Source organism: Hyaena hyaena, unplaced genomic scaffold (genome assembly GCF_003009895.1).
Source record: "Hyaena hyaena isolate Hyena2069 unplaced genomic scaffold, ASM300989v1 scaffold_1042, whole genome shotgun sequence".
Taxonomy (NCBI): domain Eukaryota; kingdom Metazoa; phylum Chordata; class Mammalia; order Carnivora; family Hyaenidae; genus Hyaena; species Hyaena hyaena.
In genome coordinates, this window is record NW_024081668.1 from 544,822 (window position 1) to 566,775 (window position 21,954).

At 35.8% G+C, this 21,954-nt stretch overlaps 1 protein-coding gene across 1 annotated transcript; it reads left to right on the top strand.

The window, feature by feature from the left end:
* The first annotated feature begins 9,884 nt into the window (after window positions 1-9,884).
* Window positions 9,885-10,826, top strand: LOC120223729 (olfactory receptor 11H6-like). The gene has a single exon (XM_039221952.1). The coding sequence runs from the start codon at window positions 9,885-9,887 to the stop codon at window positions 10,824-10,826; it is 942 nt and encodes a 313-aa protein (XP_039077883.1).
* Window positions 10,827-21,954: the final 11,128 nt, after the last annotated feature.

The window sequence follows — 21,954 nt, forward strand, 5'->3', positions numbered from 1 at the left end:
CATAAGGGGTTAATATCCGATACATATAAAGATTTCATACAATTCCACTGCAAAAAAAAAAAAAAAAAAAAAAAGACAGGAACAGAGATTTTTCCAAAGAAGACATACAGAAGGCCAACAGACACATTTTAAAAAATGCTCAACATTACTCATCATTAGGGAAATGCATATCTTAACTTCAGTGGAATATTACCTCACACCTGTCAAGATGGCTAGCATCAAAAAGACAAGAGATAACAAATCCTGGCAAGGATTTGGAGAAAAGGGAAGCTTTGTGCACTGTTGGTGTGACTGTAAGTTGGTACAGCCAATGTGGAGAACAGTGTGGAGGATTCTCAAAAAAATTAAAAATAGAACTATCAAATGATCCATCAATTCCACTCCTGGAAATATAGCTGAAGGAAACAAAAACACCATATTGAAGACATATTTGCACAACCCTGTTCAAAGCAGCAGTATTTACAATAGCCAAAACATAGAAACAACCTAAATGTTCAACATTGGATAAAGTAATTGTGACATATATATACAATGGAGTATTACTCAACTATTTAAAAGAAGGGAGTCCTGCCATTTGCAACAGAATAGATAGACTTTGAGAGCATTATGCTATGATAAATAAGTCAGATAAAGACAAATACTGCATGATCTTACTTACAGGTAGAATCTTAAAAAAAAAAAAAAAACAGAATATGTGATCAGATTTGTGATTATCATAGGCAGGGAGTAAGTGAAGAGGAGATTGGATAAAGGTGGTCAAAACGTACAAATTTCCAGTTAAGTGATAAATACTAGGGATGAGATATATGATATGATATAGTTAACACCGTTCCGTAATATAAAGTTGTTAAGAGAGTAAATCCTAAGAGTTCACATAGCAAGAATTTTTTTTTCTTATTTTTTGTATCTATGTGAGATGATAGATGGTAACTAAACTTACTGTGGTAATCATTTCACAATATTATAAATCAAACATTATGCTGCATATCATAAGCTTATACAGTGTTGTATGTTAATTATATCTCAATAAAACTGGAGAAAAATGACATAATTAGAAACCAAAAAAATGCAACTATAAAAATGAGATATGAATGTTTTTCTTTAATCAATATCCATCCATCTTTAAATGCCATCAATATCCAGTAAGGATTCCAGAAGATGGCATCCTCATCAACACACCTTCTGAGAATATATTTTGGATGGTGATTTGGCAATATGTATTCTGAGCGTTAAATTATATGAAACCTTTTTACAAATGTATTTCTTTTGAGACAGAAAGTGCATATGTGTGCATGGCAAGGGAGTATGGGAGGCACAGAGAGAGTGGAGCCCTACACAGGACTGAACCCACAAACCAAACCCTGAGATCATGACCTGAGCCAAAATCAAGAGTCACTTAACCACTGAACCACTCAGGCACCCCAAATAATATGTATCTTTTAAAAACTACATATATCTTTCGACATAATTTTCTTTCAAACAATCTACTCCAGAGAAGTATTCTAAAATTAAGCCAACATTTAAACCCAAAGATTTTCATTGCATTATTTTAAGATTGGAAAATTCAAAACAGCCTAAATACACTAGGAAAATGTTATAAAAATAACACTATTATGCAGCATTTAAGAGTTTTACTTCTATGAAAAACTGCTTACATAAGTAGTATGCTAAATTATAAATGCTATATGACCTGATATGTATAAAAAAAAGAATTTAGAACAAAATAGAGCAGAGGAAATATGCCAATATTTTATCTGAATTTATGTCTACTTGGTAAAATTATCAGTAATTTTGTAGCTCTTTTAACTCTTCTGAATCTTCCAAATTTTTGTTTAAACACATATTACTTTGGGGCGCCTGGGTGGCTCAGTCAGTTAAACGTCCGACTTCGGCTCAGGTCATGATCTCACGGTTTGTGGATTCAAGCCCCTTGTCGGGCTATGTGCGGACAGCTAGCTCAGAGCCTGGAGCCTGCTTCAGATTCTGTATCTCCCTCTCTCTGACCCTCCCCTGCTCACGCGGTCTCTCAGAAATAAATTTTTTAAAAAAAATTTAAAAATAATAATAAACACTTTTACTTTGATAATCAGAATTTTTAAAAATTGCAACAAAGTGTTGTGACAATTAAATAAAATTACTTCTCCTTAAGAATTTGTCACAGTGCCTGGCGTGAAATGAGTTATCAGGAAGCATTGTTTTCCTTCCCTTCCAAGTGAAGATGCAGGGTAAATAGGTTAGTATTTAAAAACTCAGGGTCTGCTCTCAGCGAGAGCTAAATTCAGATATTGGCATTCCCATTTATTAATGTGAAACCTTGAACAAATTTTTTAATGTTTTTTTTTTATTTATTTCTGAGAGAGAGAGAGAGAGAGAGTGAGCATGAGCAGGGGAGGGTCAGGGAGAGAGGGAGACACAGAATCCGAAGCAGGCTCCAGGCTCTGAGATGTCAGCACATAGCCCCCGCCGCTGGAACCCACAGACCGTGAGATCATGACCTGAGCCGAGGTCAGACGCTTAACCAAGTGAACTACCCAGACACCCTTTGAACAAATTAATTAACGTAAAATTCAATCACTTCACCTAAAAAATAAAAATAATGGCAATATTTAACTTGTTGGAATTTAAATGAACTTATTCTTTTAAAAAAGTAACTCATTTTACTGCCTCACACAAAGCAAGCTTTCAATAAATATCACTGCTAGTATTTGATGGCAAAGTAAAAAGGAAGCTACAGGTATGGATTGACTTTTTGATTCATGTAATGAATTTAAAAATAATAATCAAAATAGGTGTCCCTTTAACCTGAGAAAGAAGCTCAGAACTAATGTCAAATGGACAGTGCCAACAGATGGAGTAGATTCGCTGGTCCAATAAGAGAAAAGGAGTATTGGGTGTTTGAAAAAAGAAACATCAAAACATGGGTCCTTGGGGTAATATTCGTCCAGCTGAGGGAATCTCAACAAAGAATCCCTTTAGGGAATTTGGCTTTGGCCCAGCAAGAGTTTCATGGGACAAGCAGAGAATACAAGTTTTCATTTTCATCACTGCTGAGAGGGGAAAAATACTCATCTTTTCCAACTTCAACACACACACACACACACACACACACACACACACACACACACTTCCCCAAATGCACTGAAAGTGAAAGCTCAAGGGATAGAACTCAAATCCAGAGAAAGGCTTATCTGCAGACCCTGTTTCCTTTCTTAATCAGTTCTTGAATCAGTTCCTTCAACAAATGGCTGGTGCCCATCCTGCATGAGTGTGGGACAGAGGAAAATAGATGTTATATTTTGAGTGTGGAAATCTGAATTTGAGAAACTACCTTTCTGGTTGAATATGAAACTATTGCTTTCAAAGGTTGTCAACTGGAAAGGCAAAAGAAAAATAAGATAATTAAATTGCCTTCATTTACTCTGTTCCACTATTGTCACAGGTTTTGTGACCTTATTCTAAACTACAGCATTCTCCATCAAGTTTACTGAAGAAAAGTAAAACCCAAAATGGAAACTAATATCAATTTCCTTTTTGTTGATTTTAGAGAAGAAATGTAGACTGAGGTAAGATACGTCTCTTTCCAACGAGAGGAATAACAATACAAATCCTCTCCAGAAGCTGAAGGTTATCATTTCTCACTATGTTGCACTCGATTTTTTTAATTTAACTTCTAGTCCCTACCCTAGGTTTATGAAATGATACTGGACACCCAAAAGTAAAATGCAGCCTCAGGATGCCCTATTGGGAATCTTCCCTTTCTCCTCAACCCTACCACAGAGGCTGATCTCACTGGCTTTAAATCCAAGCTGCAAGTGAAGGTGAAACAATATTCTACACGGTAAGTCAAACATGACACAAATATGGGCTCCCTAGCACATTTCAGGAATAACAAAGGTTGTAAAAAAGTGCTCAGAGAAGGTAGAAAATCCAGAAAAGTAAGTACCTTCAAAAATAATATTTTACAATAACTATCTTTCAGATTATAAAAGTGATACATATTACTCATAAAATTTTAAGAAATATAGATATGTATAAAGAAAAAAATTATGTAACCTATCATTTGACCTTGAAAAAGTTACCACTATTAAGTTTGTTTTATTTCTTCACAGGAATTTTTCTATTCCTTTGCATTTTTTACTTTCTTTACAGAATTGTATATAAAGAACTACATAAACCCTTGCTTCACAAAGAACTCTATAAAGAACTTTACAAACCTTTACTACTCAAAGAATCAGCATTACCCTATTGCTTTTGTAAAACCTTTGTTTCACTTGTGTATAGTTGATATTAGTTACCTCGTGTTTCATTAGTTATACATGTTACATTAGTCTCAGGCATACAACATAATGATTCAAATTCTCTATATGTGATTAAAAATTTAGAATCTGAGGCCATATCCTTTAGAGACAGAATCTGTATTTTAACATGAGCCTCAGAAATTTTTATGCACTGCTATGATGAACTTATTAATTTTTTCTACATCTTTAATTTTTATTTAATGGGCTTAGAGGTTTTTAAATCTCTAGTATTAACAAATTGTTTGCCAGAAAAAAATTTACAAGTTTATATTCCCTTTAAAAGTTCTTCTGAGTGTCATTCCATTACACATTCATCAACACTGGTATCATGCTTATTCACCTATGCTAATGTGAAAAGCCAAAGAAAAATGATCTTTTTCAACTTAAATTATCAGACTTTATCTAGAAAGGTGGGAAATTAAATTCCAAAATTTACACTTAAATTTCATATTCACTTCTTTAAATACCCCTTTCATCGAAAAGAATATTTCTAATTTTTAAGATATTTACCATACAGGAATATAAACACATGTCCCAAAACAGCCTTTGCATGGAAAATTATACAATGATTTAGTAAGCATTTAGTAAAATTTTGTTGTGTTTTTGAAATCATTTAGGTCAGGGATCAGCTATAAAGCTAAATGAAGTTTATAAAATAAGCTTGAAAGGAATATACCCTCACACATAAATGTTCAATAAGTAGTAGCACAATAACAGTTAATAGAAAATGAACTAAAGTTCATGATGGACAGCACTCAGGAAGTTAATGCTGATATTTTTAAATATTTTACTTAAAAAATTAAACTAAAAATATTTTACTGAAAATGGTATGAAATACTATTATTTACTTATACAAGTTCTGGAATTATGGAAGATGGGTAGTATTACAGCCAATTCTTAAATTTTCCAGAGTCAGAAATCCCAAATCATATTCTCATCTTAGAAATAACTCTATGGGAAAAAAAAGTAATAAACGGAGTGAGAGAAAGAAAGAAACAGAAACAACTACAGAGAGACCAGTAAAATAAAGTGATTATAAACAAAGCATGAGTTTCTCTAAGGAATTTAGTGAGCTTTTCACTGGACTAAGACCTAAATGAGGTCTTTCCAACACTAGCTGATAGCACTATAGAGAGAGGGTCTCCTTGCTTTCCACGTTTATGAGATTAAAAAAAAAAAAAAAAAAAAGCCTGGGCTATCTCCAGCCCTCTGGAGAGAGAAAGGCACGGTGTCCATCAATCTAAATTAAAATATGGACAGCTTTAAAAAATTATCTTCTTTCCAAAGAATGGAGAACACCTGTATAAAAGAGAATTGACATGAAAATGAAGTGAAACAACACTCACTAACTATTAATTAGTTTAAATTCTCAGACCTAGACAAATTATAACCCAGGATTCAGAAAGAATTCACAGATATGATTTCAAAACCACTATTAGTGTGCTTAGAGAATTCTGTAAAATGAAAGAAACTTTTTAAACAACTGAAATTGAATAAGGATATCAGCTTAAAGTCCAAAATTTGCTTCTAAAAACTTTTCATAAACCATCACTTAATTATAATTATATATGCCAGAATGTCTTCCAGAGATACAAAGTCATTTTTACCACCTTTGTACTATTTATCTATTTTTAGCTTAGCCATCTATCAGCAATTGCTGATAATAGATGTTAAGCTAGAAAAAGTTTTAAGTAAAAAAGCACTTTCTCATGGTGTACATAATATTTTAATCAGACATATGTGAAATTTTATTAAGTTTCTAGGCAATAAAAATAGAAAAGAAAGCTAGTATTTGATAGTCATAAGATCCAAATTGACTGAAACACTTGGTGAAAATCAGTTAATTAACCTCCCTTGCTTGGAAAACTCAATGATACAAGCATCAGATGGGGCCAATCTGGTTTTAAAAAAGTTCTTGTGAATAAACTCTAAGGACTTTGGAAACATGAAAATTCAATAAAAGTCTACAATATAAAGTTACTGCCCAAAAAAACTAATGTCAACCTAAATCTGCATGAGTCTAGAGCGAAATAGAGTATGGCACAAAGGGCACTCTGTTTGGTTTCAGTAAGATCACATCTTCTGAAAGGTATGAACAATCAAAAGAAGGCAACCAGGATGGTGAGCACCCTGGAAATTGTCAAATTTAGTTAAAGAAACCATGAGTGCTTAGTACAAATAGAGAAGATACAAGACAAGAGTCCCTTCCTCAGATATTTCTAATTGCTGCTGTGTAGACTTATTCTGAGCATCAGCATAATGCAATGAAAGACTACAATCTGTCCAGCACCACCACTTTCTGTCTCCTTGTGGCTCTTATTATTACTTCTGTAGATGTTGAAAGATCAAGAAGGATAATGCACAGTCTAAATCCTAACAGAGTGTGTGTGTATAATGGGCACATAATATTAACCCTCCCTCCCTGAGGCAGAAATAAGCAAGACCAAGATGGCACATCAAGATAGGAACAAGACTCAGGAATGTAAGAGAGAACAAGGAAGTTTATTACAACTTCTAAAACTGAAAGCTGTTCTGCCATTCACTGAGCTCTTTGTCATGGATTATTCCAACAGAAGCTAGATGACCAACCAGCAATAAAGCAGAAGACAGGGGTTCTGTTACTGCTGGTGGGAAGAGAGACTAGAGAATCCCAGCTCCAAGATTCAGATCAATAAGAAAATGTGACTTTGTAGCCCCCTTTAAAACCCATGATGTCTCTGAGGCCAGTGAATATGAACATTATTCCAAAAAATAGAAGTCCAGATGTGACCATTTATTTCCTCCAGAGTACAAGGAACAGAATCCAACTATTCACTTAAATGAGTCCCTAGGACATAGCACATTGAATCAGTTGTCCTTTATGCTGAAAAGATAACTGGAAAACAGAGAGTCAGGCAGGCAATGGTATAAGCAGAGTAACATTATCTAATTGGTAGGAAAAGTTTAAATAATAAAAGTAGTGATAGATCAAAGGCTGCAGCAAATAGAATGGTAACACCCCAAACTGCAAAGAAACATGTCTGTAGGTCCCTTATATGTCTCCTCACTGTCTATCGTTGCTTAGTATCCTCTCTTTAAAAAAAAAATACTTTCATTACTTTTTTAAGATAATAATTTATCTTAATTTTGTATAGATGGATGAGAGATGACCTACCTCCTCACTGTAGAGGAATTGAACACTGCATATCAGACAAGTCAGGTAAGGGTAAAATAACTACCACACTCAGTATGGTATTTATGTGTCTGAACTTACAACAAAAAACAAAAGATGAGACAGCCATGTAACAATGAAAAATAAAAGGAAAAAAAGAAACACAATTACACCTAAGTGGTATAATTTAAGGGGTGCTTGGAAGACGTCCCCCCTTCCCTCAGATGATGTGATGATGTCTATAGCACCAACAGTTATTCATTTTACTAATTTGATACCATTTTTCCCTGGGATGGGTGACATTTTACATACATCTACTCTGAAGTTCCTCTAAAGTAGTGAAGAAACAGTAAAACAGGAGCCAGAAAGCACGGCCTTCTGTCTTGACCCTGTCACTTACTGGTTTGGGATCTCAGGCATTTACTCTGAGTCTTTATCTCCTTATAAATGAAATGGAGGCAGTAATCCTTGCTAGGCTTCCCTATAGAGTAATTAAGAAAGCCCTCCCCCAGAAGATACATGTTAGAGGTAGGGTTAACTTGTTCAAACAAATCCCTTTCAAGGCACTCTCCCAAAGAGTAAATTGCCTCCTGTGTAGTTCCATGGAAATGAAGCATCTATTGCCAGTGCTTAATGCATTGACTTTCTCCATCACATGGCTGAGGGGGAGAATCCTGCTGTTCGCTCGTCATAGCCTAGAGCTGCAACTGCAAAGTTTAAACTGCAGCCCCCAATCACACCAGGAGAAAAGCTGGCACCGCTCTCCCCCAGCCCCAAAACCTAACTCTAGAAATAGGACTAGAACCAAGTTTTCTTCATGTTGCTATTATATCCTGGCCCTAATCACATCAGGGGAGGGGTTAGCACTTCCCTAATCACACAGCTAAAAAAACAAAACAAAACAAAACAAAAACAACCCTCAGGGATTAAAAGTTCAGGTGCCTTCTTAAACTGTAATATCCTAGATTTCTGTGTGCCACGGTGCTTCTAATGAGCAAAATAAAAGGGGCCTGCACACCTGCAACTGATGCTGGATCTACAAGTTTCTCCCAGTAAAGGCTGCTCCACTATATCTGACGTGTGAGCCAGGTGGTCATGGGCACGTGTATACAAAGCATGGAAAATGAAAACTGCTAAAGTCTTCAGAGACATTGGGGTTCAGTTTATGCATGAGTTTAATGATTTTCCCCCAAAGAACTGGTGTTGTCAAGAAAAGGTAAATAGAGCATTTGAGTTCTGAGCTTCTAAAATGGGAAAGGAGGAAAAAAGGTGAAACAGAGATGATACACCCATATTCCAAAATTCTTCTGGGTTCAACTTGGGCCTAGGACAAGGCTAAAATTTAGATAAGCTTGTCTCTGTTTCCCTGTATTAAAAAAAAAAAAAAAAGAGCATGGACTCAGCCTGTCACCTGGCTGAAATTCCACAGGAAAACACATTCCTTTGCATTTTAAAATCAGCTTAATTTATAAGATTAACAAAGGAGTGTAATGTTTAGCATAACAAGCCCTGAACAGTTTGCAAAAGTTTATATTTCTGTAGCATTGTATAATTTTAAACTGCTTTTGCATACATTATTTTACACAATTTTCATGCCATCCCTGCTGTGGAAGTTTGATTATTCATAATTTATGGAAAAAGAAACATAGTTTCAGAGGTTAAATTCTTGCCTAGGAAATACTCCTCAGGAAGTGGCAGAGCCAAGAACTGTGATGTCTCCAGAGCTTGTGCTCTTACACACCAGTGAATCCCAAGCCCAGGAATCTACACCTTTCAAAGGCTCCACCATATGGTTCTAATAATTTCAGAATATGAAGCCCATGTACCACAGCATCCTACAGATAGAGAAGAGATACTAATAATGGCCTATAAATGGTCACTTAATGTGCTTAACTGCAACTTGCTTAAAGTCACTCTGTGGTTATTTTCATACCTGGCTTCAAAGCCTCACATTCTCTCCTTTATGTCACTTATCTGGTAGTACAGTTTTGTTTGGTAAAGCTGTCAATATTAATTTTTTTTGTAGCTGAATTGCCAAAGTCAATGTTTATATCTCAATTGAGCTTCAGACAGCTATCTATGTATATTGTGTAGACCGATGGTCTCCTGAGTTGGGTGCGCCAGGCAAATCAATGAGAGATGCAGAAAGGAAATACCTAAATTTCTATTTTTATTTGAAGAAAACTTTTTCCAAATATTTACCAATATTTACTATATTGACTGACGGTGGTCTGTATATAATTTAAAAGTGAAGATTAATATATAGAAAAGTATTGCTCAACAAGTGGATCATTGGAGTGCCCAATCAAAAAAAGGAACCCCTATTCTAGGCCTCCTCCCCTATGATCAGGAAAATGTAGTCTCTCCTGGGGAGGAATCAGGAGGCATGACTCCTGCATGTAACTTCTGCTGCAATCCTCACAGGATAGAAGGAAATGACTTCAGTGGCCAGGAATATTTCTCACACTGTGAGTGAATTCATCCTCTTGGGCTTCCCTTGCCGCTGGGAAATGCAGATCCTCCTATTTTCCATATTCTCTGCGACTTATATCATGACGCTCCTTGGAAACATGGCCATTGTGTGTGCAGTGCGGTGGGACCACCGGCTCCACACCCCAATGTATATTCTGCTGGCCAACTTCTCCTTCCTGGAAATCTGCTATGTCAACTCTGATGTGCCCAACATGCTGGCCAACTTCCTCTCCCAGACCAAAACCATCTCCTTTGCTCGGTGCCTCCTCCAGTTGTACTTCTTCTTCTCACTAGGCACAACTGAATGCTTATTTCTGTCCATCATGGCCTATGACCGGTTCCTGGCAATCTGTCGCCCCCTGCATTACCCCACCATCATGACTATGAAGTTCTGTTACAGCCTGGTCATCTTTTGCTGGGTCTATGGTTTTCTCTGGTTTTTGATCCCAGTGATACTTGTTACTCAGCTACCATTTTGTGGCCCAAACATGATTGATGACTTCCTGTGTGACCTGGGTCCTCTGCTGGCCTTGGCTTCAGGCTGTGTCCCAATCCCAGGGACTGTTCTCATATGTGGCTCCATGAGCTCCCTCCTAATCTTTGCCACCTTTTTCTACATTACTGGCTCCTATACCCTGGTGCTAAGGGCCGTAGTGCAGGTGCCCTCAGTTGCTGGCCAAAAGAAGGCCTTTTCTACCTGCTCCTCACATCTGGCTGTTGTGTTTCTATTCTATGGTTCTGTCATGATGACATATGTGAGCCCAGGGTCAGGACAAGCAGAGGGAATGCAGAAGTTCACAACTCTATTCTACTCAGTTCTGACCCCTTTTTTCAACCCCATGATCTACAGCCTCCGGAACAAAGAAATGAAGGATGCCTTGAAGAAAGTTCTAGGAGGTTTCTAAACCTGTGATGTTAGGGTGTTATTCCCAGATGAGCCCAGACTGTGAGCCTCCTGTCAGTGAACTGTTGAGAAACTGGCCAACATATGTGAACGTTTTGAAGAAGTCATTTCAGAACTCAAAATACCAGGTCATCAATGAAACCTTTCCCCAGGTGGAATTAACTGCTTCTTCCATAGCACATTGTGTGTATTTCTACTGCACATGTCATTCATTTATTTCTTGTGTGAAAGCTGTTCACAAATCTGTCCTAGATGCCTACCCATCCTTAAAAGACTGTCAAATTTCTTTGAGTTTGTTTACTTTGAAAAAAAGAGAGAACATGAGCATGAGCAAGAGAGGGACAGAGAGAGAGCAAGAGAAAATCCCAACCAGGATCCATGCTGTTAGCCCAGACCCCAGTTTGGGGCTCAGTCCCATGAACCATGAGACCATGACCTGACCCAAAATCAAGAATTGGATGCTCAACCAGCTGAGCCACCAAGGTGCCCCTAAAATATTCTAGATACAAGTGTCTATCAGTAAATGATTTGCAAATATTTTCTTCCATTCTGTGGGCTGCTTTTCACTTTCTTGACAATGTCATTTACAGCACAGAAGTTTTTTATTTTGATGAAGTCCGATTTATTTGTATGTGTCTCTTGTTCTTTTGGTGCCATATTTAAGAAGCCATTGTCTAACTCAACATCACAAATAATTATGCCTGTTTTCTTCATATAGTTTTATAGCTTTATCTTTTATATTTAAATCTATGGCCCATCTTGAGATAATTTTAGTATATGGTGGGAGAGAGAGGTCCAACTTCATTCTTTTGCATGTGGATATCCAGTTGTTCCAGCACCATTTGTTGAATGTGGTCTTCCCCCCAGTGAATTATCTTGGCACTCTTGTTGGATGTTAAATCATAAATATAAGGTTTATTTCTGGATGCTCAATTCTCAATTTATATGTCTGTTCTCAAGCTAGTACCACATAGTCTTGATTATTTTATCTTAGTAGCACACTTTGAATTCAGGAAGTGGGAGTCCTCCAACTTTGGGTATTCTGGGTCCCCTGTATTTTCATGTGAATTTTTAAGTAAAATTATTAATTTCTCTTTTTTAGGGAAACCAAATGATACAATTTATGTATTTCCATTATTTTTTCACATTTATAATATTTTATAACTTCATATAATTTTCTAAAGTGATGCATCCGAAAGTTAAAACAATATTAATATGTTTGAGTCTAAGAACACATGATGCAAAAACTTAGAGAATTACAAGGAGAAAGAAAGAAATCCACTATTATAGTTAAACTAAACATCCATTTTTCAGTTACTGATAGATCAAGCAGGCAGAAAAGCGGCAAGGATACAATTTACCTGAATAGCACTATCAATAAACTGAATCTATTTGATGTTTATAAAATATTCCATCCAACAACAGAATACACATTCTTCTTGAAGTCAAATAGAACATTCACCAAGATAGACCATAGTTTGAGCCATAAAACAACCTTAACAAAGTTTAAACAAATAGAAATAATACAAAGAATGTTATCAGACCACACTGAAATTAAAGGAAAAATCAGTAACAGAAAAATAGCTGGAAAATGCCCAAATATTTGGAACTTAACATATTTCAATACATGGGGTGAAAAAGCAATCTCGAGATTAAAAAACATTTTAAGCTGAATGAAAATGAAAATATAGATTACCAAAATTTTAGAGATGTAGCAATATCAGTATTTAGAGGGAGGGAGGTTTACAGCATTAAATGCATCTATTAGAAAGAAGAAATATATTAATTATATAATTTTCTACCTGAGGAAATCTGGAGAGAGAAGAACAATTTAAGCCTAAAACAAGCAAGAAAAAATAATAAAATTTGAACAGAAGTCAATGAAATTGAAAACAGGAAAAAAAATAGAGAAAATCAAAGGAACAAAAGCTAGTTCTTTGAAAATATTTTAAAAATGAGTAAACCTCTAGCAAGGCTAACCAAGAATAAAAAAAGAGAGAAGACAGATGTGGACATTAAAATGTAAAGAAACACTATAAATTTGGTTTATGTCCAGAAACTCAATAATTTAAATGAAATCAAGAAACTCCTCAAAATATACCAATGATAATTCACATAAGGAAAAAAAAATAATCTGAATATATCTATATATCTAGTATCTATACCTATATAGAGAAAAAGAAAATAAATCAATAACTAATAATCTTTTAGAAAAATAATCAACAGGGTCAGATGATTCTACTGGTGAATTCTATCAAACATTTAACAAAGAAATGATACCCACTTTCCACAAATATATTTCAGAAAATAGAAGCAAATGGAACCTTTCCTAACTCATTCTGTGGGATCATCATTATCCTATTACCAAATCCAGGTAAAGACATTTTAAAAAAGGGAGATATAGAGGTGGAAAATAAGCATATAAAAAGATACTCCACATCACCTGACGTTAAGGAATTACGAGTCTACATAATGGGATATCATTACAACCATTGACAAGAACGGCCAAAATCCAAAAACAGGCAATAATAACTGCTGGCAAGGATGCAGAGCAGCAAGAACTGTCATTCACTGCTGATGGGAATGCAAAATGATATAGCCAGCCTGTAAGAAAATCTTTTTTATTATTATTTATTTATTTATTATAATTAATATATTTATATTACATAAATATAATTATGTAATTATGTAATATAATAATGTAATATAATTACATTATTATTACATTGTAATAATAATGTAACTATATTACATAATATAATTATATTACAGTAAGGAGGTTCCTCAAAAAATTACAAATAGAACTACCCATGACCCATTAATTGCACTACAAGGTATTTACCTAAAGGACACAAAAATACTTATTCAAAGGGGCACATGCCTTTGATGTTTATAGCAGCATTATCAACAATAGCCAAAGTAGGTATATACAATGGAATATTACTCAGCCATCAAAAAGAATGAAATCCTGCCATTTACAATGACATGGATGGAGCTAGAATGTATTACGCTAAGCAAAATAAGTCCATCAGAGCAAGACAAATAACATATGATTTCACTCATATGTGGAATTTAAGAAACAAAACAGATGAACTTAATGGGAAAGGGGGAAAAAAAGAGAGACAGAGGTAAACTAAAAGAGGCTCTTAATGATAGAGAACAACTAGAGTTGATGGAAGGAGGTGGGTGGAGGATAGGCTAAATGGGTGATTGGTATTAAGGATGGTAATTGTTATGAAGAGGACTGCATAGTATATGTAAATGGTATAAATCACTAAATTCTACTGAAACCAATATTATACATGTTAACTAAATTTTTTTAAGTTTATCCATTTACTTTGAGACAGCAAGAGAGAGTAGGGGAGGGGCAGAGAGTGAATCCCAAGCAGGCTCTGTGCTGTCACTGTGAAGCCCGATATGGGGCTCAGTGTCACAAACCATGAGATCATGACCTGAGCTGAAATTAAGCATCCAATACTCAACCCACAGAGCCACCCAGGTGCCCCAACTAACTAAATCAAATAAAAATTTGAAAAAGAAAAAAGTAGTAACCAGAGCCCAGAATATGTAGATTTTGTAGGCTACAGTAAAGATGATGAGTAAGGGAGAGAGGCAAACCATGAGAGACTCTTGAATGCTGAGAACAAACTGAGGACTGATGGATGTGGTGGGGAGGGGGGAGATGGGCATGGAGGAGGGCACTTGTGGGGATGAGCACTGGGTGTTATATGGAAACCAACTTGACAATAAACTATTTGTAAAAATAAATAAATAAGTAAATAAAAGTAGGTGTATATAAAAAAAAAAAAAGAAGATATTGATGATCAGGGCGCCTGGGTAGCTCAGTTGATTAAGGTTCCAACTTCGGCTCAGATTATGATCTCATGGTTGATGAGTTCAAGCACCGCATCAGGCTCTGTGCTGACAGCTCAGAGCCTGGAGTCTGCTTCAGATTCTCTCTCTCTCTCTCTCTCTCTCTCTCTCTCTCCCCCCTCCCTCCCTCCCTGATATGAGCTCTTTCTCTCTCTCAAAAACAAACATTTAAAAAAAAACTTTAATTAAAAAAAGAAGATATTAATGATAATAATGGTAGTGGTAGTACTCATGTTTATAGTTTGCTGCAGCAAGGAAGACTATCCCAAATGAACCATGGGATAACTCAGTAAGAGCTTGGAGAGGTTTATTATGAGATTTGTACTTTATATGATTTGGGGGAAGTTCAATGAAATTGGAATCTGTTTCAGATAGGCTGCTGCCAGAAACTGAGCAATTCAGTGACCGACATCTTAGTCATTTTTATTTAGAAGGTGAGAGGAATGAAGCAAGACTGAAATTGTCAAAAGGAAAGAAGCAGGAGTCACTCACACTAGCAGGGAGAAGGGGATAGTCAGTAATTTTTGTGGTTATAGAGTGTTCCTGTCTTTGCGTCTCTTCATATCTGATATAAAATGATGTTGCTTTGTCTTAAGCCACCATAGTCCTGGAGTAAGTAACCTTATCTGCTACTTTATGCAAATATTTAGGCATAGCAGGGAACACTATAGTATAGCAGTCAGCACTGGTTCTCTGGGCCACATTTTTCTTTCTCTGTAATAAGAGAAAATGCTTACTTTGTATTAAAAATGCTTCAGGTTTTATATACAAATGTAACTGCTTTACCTATAAACTCATGTAACCTTCATACCAACCATATGAACTAAATATTATTACCAGTTTAAAGATGAAGAAAATGAGGCACTGAAAACAAATTTACTCAAAATTACAGGCTTCCTAAGGACAGTCCAAAGTAATCATTCTTAAGACCAAGTCCCCTGAGGTACCTGGGTGCCTCAGTCGGCTAAGTGTCCGACTTCTCAGGTCATGATCTCACAGCTTGTGAGTTCAAGCGCTGCATTAAGCTCTGTGCTGACAGCTCAGAGTCTGGAACCTGCTTCAGATTCTGTGTCTCCTCCTCCCTTTGCCCCTCCCCTGCTTTGTTCTCTCTCTCTCTCTCTCTCTCAAAAATAAATAAACATTAAAAAATTTTTAAACAAAGATAAAAGACCAAATCTCCTGAGGAGGCAATTGCCAAGTGGAAGGAACAACTACTCTAAAGCTGTCTCCTTCTCAACTACAAACTGATTCCCCAAGAAGAAAAAAAAGACAGAATTCACCCTCTGCTTAGAATTACTCTTTCAGCTAACAATGATAAAGTGAGACACACTGTATCTTCATTTTGCTGCACTCACTGCCACTCCCCTCTTCCTATCTGGATAATGTTTTTTAGAAGAATATGATACAGAAGGTAATGAAAGCAGACTTGGAAACAAAATTACTTTATTCTTCTCCTTGTTCCAGACAGGAAAGTGGTATAGTCACTATTCAAATCTGAAAAGAAATATGAACTAGAACACTACCACCTAACCACTTATTTCTGCTGATTTGGTAGGGCAGTATTATTGTTTCATGTATGGCATGTCATTCTGTTTGCTCAAGGAAAAAGAAATATTTGAAGAAGTAATGACCAAAATTTTCAAAAATTAGTAGCAGTCACCAAATTATGGATCCAAGAATCTCAAAGAATAAAATGCATAATAAATACCTACACATGCAAACCCAGACATATAATATTAAACTGCTACAAAGTTATAGGCCAGCATCTCAACAACATTTCTCAACAAAATGCTAATAGATGTAATTCAATAGCACTTTAAAAGAATCATACACCATGATCAAGTGGGATTTATCTCTAGGATGCAAGGACAGTTCAACATACACAAATTAATACATGTGTATAAAAATGTATATATAAAATATACTATAATATATGATATATAATAGAACATAGGATATACAATACATAACATAATATATAATAGTGTACAAAATGTATATTATATAGATATATATATTTATATAGATATAAATACTTATATATAGATATATATATAGGTATATATATTTAGAATATGTTACATATAATATGATAGAAAATTACTCAGCCATACAAAAAGAAATATCGCAAAGAACATTTGTGATAACCTGCTTGAATGTTGAAGTAATTACACCAAGAGAAATAAGCCAGACAGAAAATGACAAATACTGTATGTTCTCACTTACATGTGAAATCTAAAAAAACTGAACTCATAGAAATAGAAAAGAGATTGGTGGTTATGAGAGATAAAAAGTGGAAGGTGGAGAAAATGGGTGAAGGTAGTAAAAATGTATAAGATTTCAATATAAGATAACTAAGTTCTAGGGATATAAATTACAGCATGGTGACAATAGCTAACAATATATTAGAAGTGCATATTTGAAAAGTTGCTGAGAGAGTCAATCTTAAAAGTTTCTAAAGGAAGGAAAAACAATTTGTAACTATGTGAAGTCATGGATGTAAATTAAACTTAATAGTAATGATTTTGCTATAATATACATATATCAAACCCTCATGCTTTACTACCTAAACTTATACAATGTTATATGCTAATTATATCTCAACAAAACTAGAAAGAATAAAATAAAATAGGAAAATATTTTACAAGAATCTTTCCTTACCAGGAGAGGGAACTTCACTATGTATGGAAATATATACAGTACATGTGTGCATGTGTGTATTTTTACATATTTCAACAGATCAAAAGTGTTCCTCAACTCCCTTTAGTTAAATTCTATAATTTAATTCTTCAGTTCAAGTATTTGCATTGCACCATCCACCTGATGAAAAGAGATAAATTTTTGCTTCTGAAACATAATTTTGGCAGACCTTAGTGTCAAGAAAATTCTCTTTGAACATTCAAACACTAAAAGCTTTCAGTGAATATATCATCCCCAAAAAACTGGCTATTGTGCATCCCAGGATATCAATTTTCATGACTAAAAAAGTGCTGCTACCACATAAGAAACAAAAACACTTCTACCTTATATAAACAATGCTGAGAAAATGAGAAAAGTTCATCATAATCCCTCATAAAACTCTCTTTGCTCATTGATGCTATGTACCCAATAATAAAGAATTAACAAGAATGAAGTTTCATTAGAGATGACTCCAAACCAATAATAGAGGAAAAACATTATTAAATATCATATCTAAGTATACACACACCTGTGTGTACATGCACACATAGACATTAAAGTAAAAAGCAAAATGGTCCAAAAGTTTGAATCATCTCTCTCAGCAATAACTCACTTGAAAGGAGAAAGAAAATTTCCATAATCATGTCAACTTTTAGGGACATCTGTTAAAACAGTCTAAAACAACCTAAAGGACTAGATGAGGGGTTATCTTCTAGACCTTAGGCATTTCACCACATACTCCATGTTCTATGCTCCTGGGACTTGTTCACCATGAAATGGTATTTTATTTATCAGGATCATACTAGAAGCACAGAGTGAAACTGAGAGAAAAAACGTGTTCGCAAAAAGAAGGAATAACCCCTTTCTTTTTTTTTTTTTTTAATATTTTTATTTATTTCTAGGAGAGAGAGAGAGAGACAGCGTGAGCAGGGAAGGGTCAGAGAGAGACGGAGTCACAGACTGAAACAGGCTCCAGGCTCTGAGCTGGCAGTCAGCACAGAGCCCGACGCGGGGCTCGAACCCACGAACCGTGAGATCATGACCTAAGCAAAAGTCGGACGCTTAACCGACTAAGCCACCCAGGCGCCCCAGGAATAACCCCTTTCAAGCCATTGAGTAAGTCAACAGAAATAAGAATGAGAAATCTGATGACATGACTCTGATACTGACAGATAAGAGAATCTAAGAGTTTCAGCAGACTCAAAAAATGAATAAAATGTAAAGTAATATGAGAATAAATAAAAATCTCACCTCCCAGCTAAGCTGGTCTTACTGTAGTGATTGCACCATCATGAGAGTAATCCGTCTATTGAAGAAAATAAACATTTACTCTAAGAATAGCATGAGAGTTTCTGACCACCACTGGAGAAACTGAGTCCCAAAGGCCAATCAGTGGGCTCCTGAGGGAAGAGAACATTGGGGATATAACTGATAATCTTCTCTCATAAATTCTCACTTTTGGAATTCCCAGGAGACTATATCCCTTAGGAGGAATCAGACACAGATTTCAGAGAAACATAAATAAGTCTCTGTTGTGCAGCAAACTTGCCAATTTTTCTCCAAACGAGTATCATGTGCCCAACAATGTAAAAACCCTCTCTGGGCTGCTGGATGCCAAGGATGCCATACCCTCCAACGTGCCTGCCTCCTGCTGCAGTGCAAACAGAAGATTCCAAGTCAGACCTGCCAGTTGTATGAGGAGGTGGGTTCAAAAGAGATACAAGTATAGGACAGTTCTTAGCTGTGTCTTTTAGCTCTGCCTTCTTTTATGTGGTTGTGGAAATGATAACACCTCAAGTTACATGAAGAATGTTAAGATTTCTCTTTACAATGAAGAGGGCTGGGAATCAAGGAAGTGAGAGAGATGGGGATGAGGAAGTATGAAAGGTCTGCCCTTATTAACCAGGAAGTGTATCCAGTCAGAACCAGCTCTTTGGGGGAAACAGCATTTTAGGGAAGTGACATCTAGAAATGACTGACAAAGTGGCGATGAGGAGCAAGACAGAAAAAATGTCAGCTCTCTTGTTTTAGCCGTCTTTGGCTCTGCCACAAAGCAGATCATCAGCCATTTCGAGAAGGGAGAACACCATGACTGAGCACCCCTGCTTGGTGGGTTCACTCCCACATGGCTTACAAAGTCATTGTGATCCTCATACACATTAATCACCAAATATTTCCTCCTTTTACACCTCTTGGATTCTTTGGCTTCTGGGTTACTTTGAATTCCTGCTACAGAGGAATTACTCAAAGCTTGATTTTGCCAAACGTGATCTAGTCACCGACTAAAGAGGAATCTTACAGTGAAGTGTGATGTGGAAAATTCTGAACTTCCCTGATCCCTTGTGTCACTAACTGAAATAATTAAGATCACCCTTAAAGCTATGATATTATGCAGTCTAGAAAGTAATGCATTTTATAACTAATACATTAATAAATATTCTTAGCTAGAATACTTTTATTAGAAGCATCTGGGTCTGTACTGTGCATTTATATTTCCTTTAATAAGAAATATCATCACTCAATCATGTCACTTGGGTCATGTAGGTCCAAATGATGACTGTCCCTCACTAATGGAGGGGATCCTAACATAAATTAATAAATTAAGAGCAAAATATTAACAACAGAATTAGAGGCAATCTCACGGGCTTTGTTTTGCTTTTCTCACCACAGAAATCACACAGCATCTCAGAGAAGGAAGTTTTCACAACGATTTTCCCTTAACTTCCCTAAACAATGGCAACCTTCCACATCTAGAGTTGGATGGGGGCAACAGAGTGAGTAAGTAGGAGGGGAAGGAATCCTTGTCTAGAGGGACAGTTTGTGGCTCCCACCACTGTTCCTGGTTCCCAGAGGCCTCTGACATTTGTGAGTCTCTGAATCTCTTCATAATCCAGAAGAATAGAGGCCTTACTAAGAATCATGACACATCAGGCAAAACCTTCAAAAATCCTTAATATGCCAGATAAAGTACTTGCTTTTTCTATATTTTTCAGTTTTAACCTAGGCTGAGGTTTTACACATTCTTATGTTTTAAGTTTTTACTTAAATTCTAGTTAGTTAACACATAGTATAATATTAGTTTCAGAAGTAGATTTTACTGATTCATCATTTACATATAACACCCAAGTGTCCTTCTTAATACCCACCACACACTTAGCCTATCCCCCTGCCCCCTCCCTCCAGCAATCCTGTTTGTTCTCTATAGTTTTTATTTTAATTATTATTCTTTATTTAAATTTAACTTAGTTAGCATACAGTGCAATATTGGTTTTAGGAGTAGAATTCAGTGATTCATCACTTATGTACAACACCCAGTGCTCATCAAAAGTGCCCTCCTTAGTACCTATTACCCATCAGCTCATTTCCCACTCACCTCCCTCCATCAATCCATAGCTTGTTCTCTGTCATTAAGAGTCTCTTTTGGTTTGTTTCCCTCTCTACTCTTTTTACTCCCCTTCCCAGATGTTCATTGTTTTGTTTCTTAAATTCCACATATGAGTGAAATCATATTGTATTTGTCTTTCTCTGGTTGACTTCTTTTCTTAGTATAATACATTCTGGTTCCATCCATGTCATTGTAAATGGCAAGATTCCATTCCTTTAGATGACTAATATTCCATTTTTTATATATACCATATTTTCTTTATCCATTCATCAGACAATGGACATTTGGGCTCTCTCCATAGTTTGGCTATTGCTGCTAATCCTGCTATAAACATTGGGGTGCACGTACCCCTTTGAATCTGTATATTTTGGGGTAGACACCTAATACTGATATTGCTGGATCATAAGGTAGTTCTATTTTTAGTTTCCTGAGGAACTTCCATTCTGATCTCCAGAGTGGCTACCCCAGTTTGCATTCCAATCAAAGTGCAAGAGAATTCTCCTTTCTCTGCATCTTCACCAACACCTACTGTATCTTGTTACGCAAGTGTTTTAATTCAATAGGTAAAAGATGGAACCAAATAAGAAGCCATGATTTAGATAACTGCGCTTTCACATTTTAATTGAGCTAACCAAACAATAATGAACCCAAAAGAATGGATAGTCGTTTGACATTTTTTAAGCTATGAGACCACCTTAAGATGCCAACACTTAACAATTCCAATGTTGATCCAGAATAACACTGAAATGTATAAAATGTCAGTGTGTTGTTACCTCTCTCCCTCTTCTGATGCCTAACTTTTGTATCTCTGACTCCAAAGATTTAAGTAATTGAAATTCTGTGTCCAATATTAATGGTCTACATATCTTAATATATAGATACAAATACATGATTTTCATACTTACTTTTCTTAGTACTGTCATTAAACTTCTTGAAGCTGCTTATCGCATAAAATTTTGTCTTTTACCATGAGAAAATTCTGAAAGAGAAATGAGAGAATACAAAGATTCAAAGTTTGATCATAACAAGCACTCTGAAAGGTTCTTAGTCTTTAGCACTATAGTTATATTATTTATTTAATGGAATAATAAAATCTGAGGATGTTAGGGAATTCCAAAAAGGAAATACTCCTGAAGATTAAAAAATGTTACTTTTTGTCATGGTCACTTTTTCCTCTCTACCCCTTAGGAAG